Below are 1,475 nucleotides of genomic sequence, written 5' to 3'. Positions count from 1 at the left end.
TTCTCCATTTCACAGTTATCCACACGTCATGTCAGCCAACTCTCTAGCTTTTCCTGTCATAGTCCCAACATTCAAAGTTGATACTCTCAGTTCTACACTCTTACCTTTTCTCTTCTCTCTCTGTCTACAAACATGTCTTCCTCCCCTTCTTCTTTGCTGACCAACAGCAGTCCAATTTCCACTAGTACCCTGTTGATCACCAGCACCAATGGCGGTTGTTATTAACCCTGGCCTCGACCGATCTGGCATACTGGAGATCATATTCTTGATTCGCATGTCAGATTTGGCAAATGTTTTACACCAGATGCCCTTCCTGATTCAAACCTCTGCATCAAGAGAAACAAAAAGACCCCTTTCGTGGCTCCGACAACACAGTACACCGTCAAAGATTCAAGCAAACAATCTGGTTTATACAGATTATTATCCTTGTTGCAAAGTCCCAAGCAAATTTCTATGGAAAAATTGAGATTATTTTATTTCTCAAGTTGAAACATTTCACTTTGCTTTCTCAGCCTTTAGAATATTAATTCTCTTCTTTTCCCTCTTCTCAGGTTGAAATCATCAGGACTTTTAACCAACTAGCCTCCTGACGATTTCCAGCTTCTCTCCTGACCCTCTTCCATCCAAACACGCACCGATAAGTGGGAAACCATGAACTGGGGTTCTCTAGAGGTTCTCCTGAGTGGAGTTAATAAATACTCCACTGTGTTTGGCCGGGTCTGGCTTTCTATGGTGTTTGTCTTCCGGGTCTTGGTGTTTGTGGTAGCAGCTCAGCGGGTGTGGGGAGATGAAAGTAAAGACTTTGTCTGTAACACTAAGCAGCCAGGCTGTGAGAACGTTTGCTACGACAGTATCTTCCCCATCTCTCACATCCGCCTGTGGGCCCTGCAGCTCATCTTCGTCACCTGCCCATCGCTCATGGTTGTCGGTCACGTCAAGTACAGGGAGAAGAAGGACATGGAGTACTCTACCTCCCACAAGGGGAAACACTTGTATGCCCGTCCTGGAAAGAAACGTGGAGGCCTGTGGTGGACTTACCTGGTAAGAAAGATGGAGTTAGCAAAATTTGGTGTCCTTGATTTGACTTTGACATAAACTAGTGGGGCTTAGCAATTCTGGGGAGAAAAAATCAAAAGTGACACTTGTAGTTATTTATTTTTTCCAAGTTTGACACAAATGCATCCCATTTCACAGGTGAGTTTGATCTTCAAGGCGGGCTTCGATGCTGGCTTTCTCTATGTCCTGTATTATGTCTACGAGGGTTACGACATGCCCCGCCTGAGCAAGTGCAAACTACCGCCTTGCCCCAACACAGTGGACTGCTACATATCCCGGCCCACGGAGAAAAAGATCTTCACGCTCTTCATGGTGGTCTCCTCCGCTGTCTGCATCTTAATGTGCATCTGTGAAATGATTTACCTCATCTTCAAACGTATCAAAAAACTCATTCTAAGAAAGAAGGATCAGGAGATTGA

The 1,475-nt window shown here is 44.9% G+C and overlaps 1 protein-coding gene across 1 annotated transcript in view; it reads left to right on the top strand.

Moving 5' to 3' along the window:
• Positions 1-1,475, top strand: part of LOC103143335 (gap junction beta-4 protein-like) — a 10,995-nt gene that overhangs the window by 2,562 nt on the left and 6,958 nt on the right. Inside the window, exons 2-3 of the mRNA XM_016675145.1 lie at positions 552-1,041; positions 1,195-1,473. Coding sequence (XP_016530631.1) covers positions 652-1,041; positions 1,195-1,473 — 669 coding nt within the window. The 5' untranslated portion in view covers positions 552-651. The remainder of the gene's footprint in view (positions 1-551; positions 1,042-1,194; positions 1,474-1,475) is intronic.

This window comes from Poecilia formosa, unplaced genomic scaffold (assembly GCF_000485575.1).
Source record: "Poecilia formosa unplaced genomic scaffold, Poecilia_formosa-5.1.2 Scaffold107, whole genome shotgun sequence".
Classification (NCBI taxonomy): Eukaryota; Metazoa; Chordata; class Actinopteri; order Cyprinodontiformes; family Poeciliidae; genus Poecilia; species Poecilia formosa.
The sequence above is the reverse complement of the archived record's forward strand: the minus strand, read 5'-3'. Positions and strand labels throughout refer to the sequence as shown.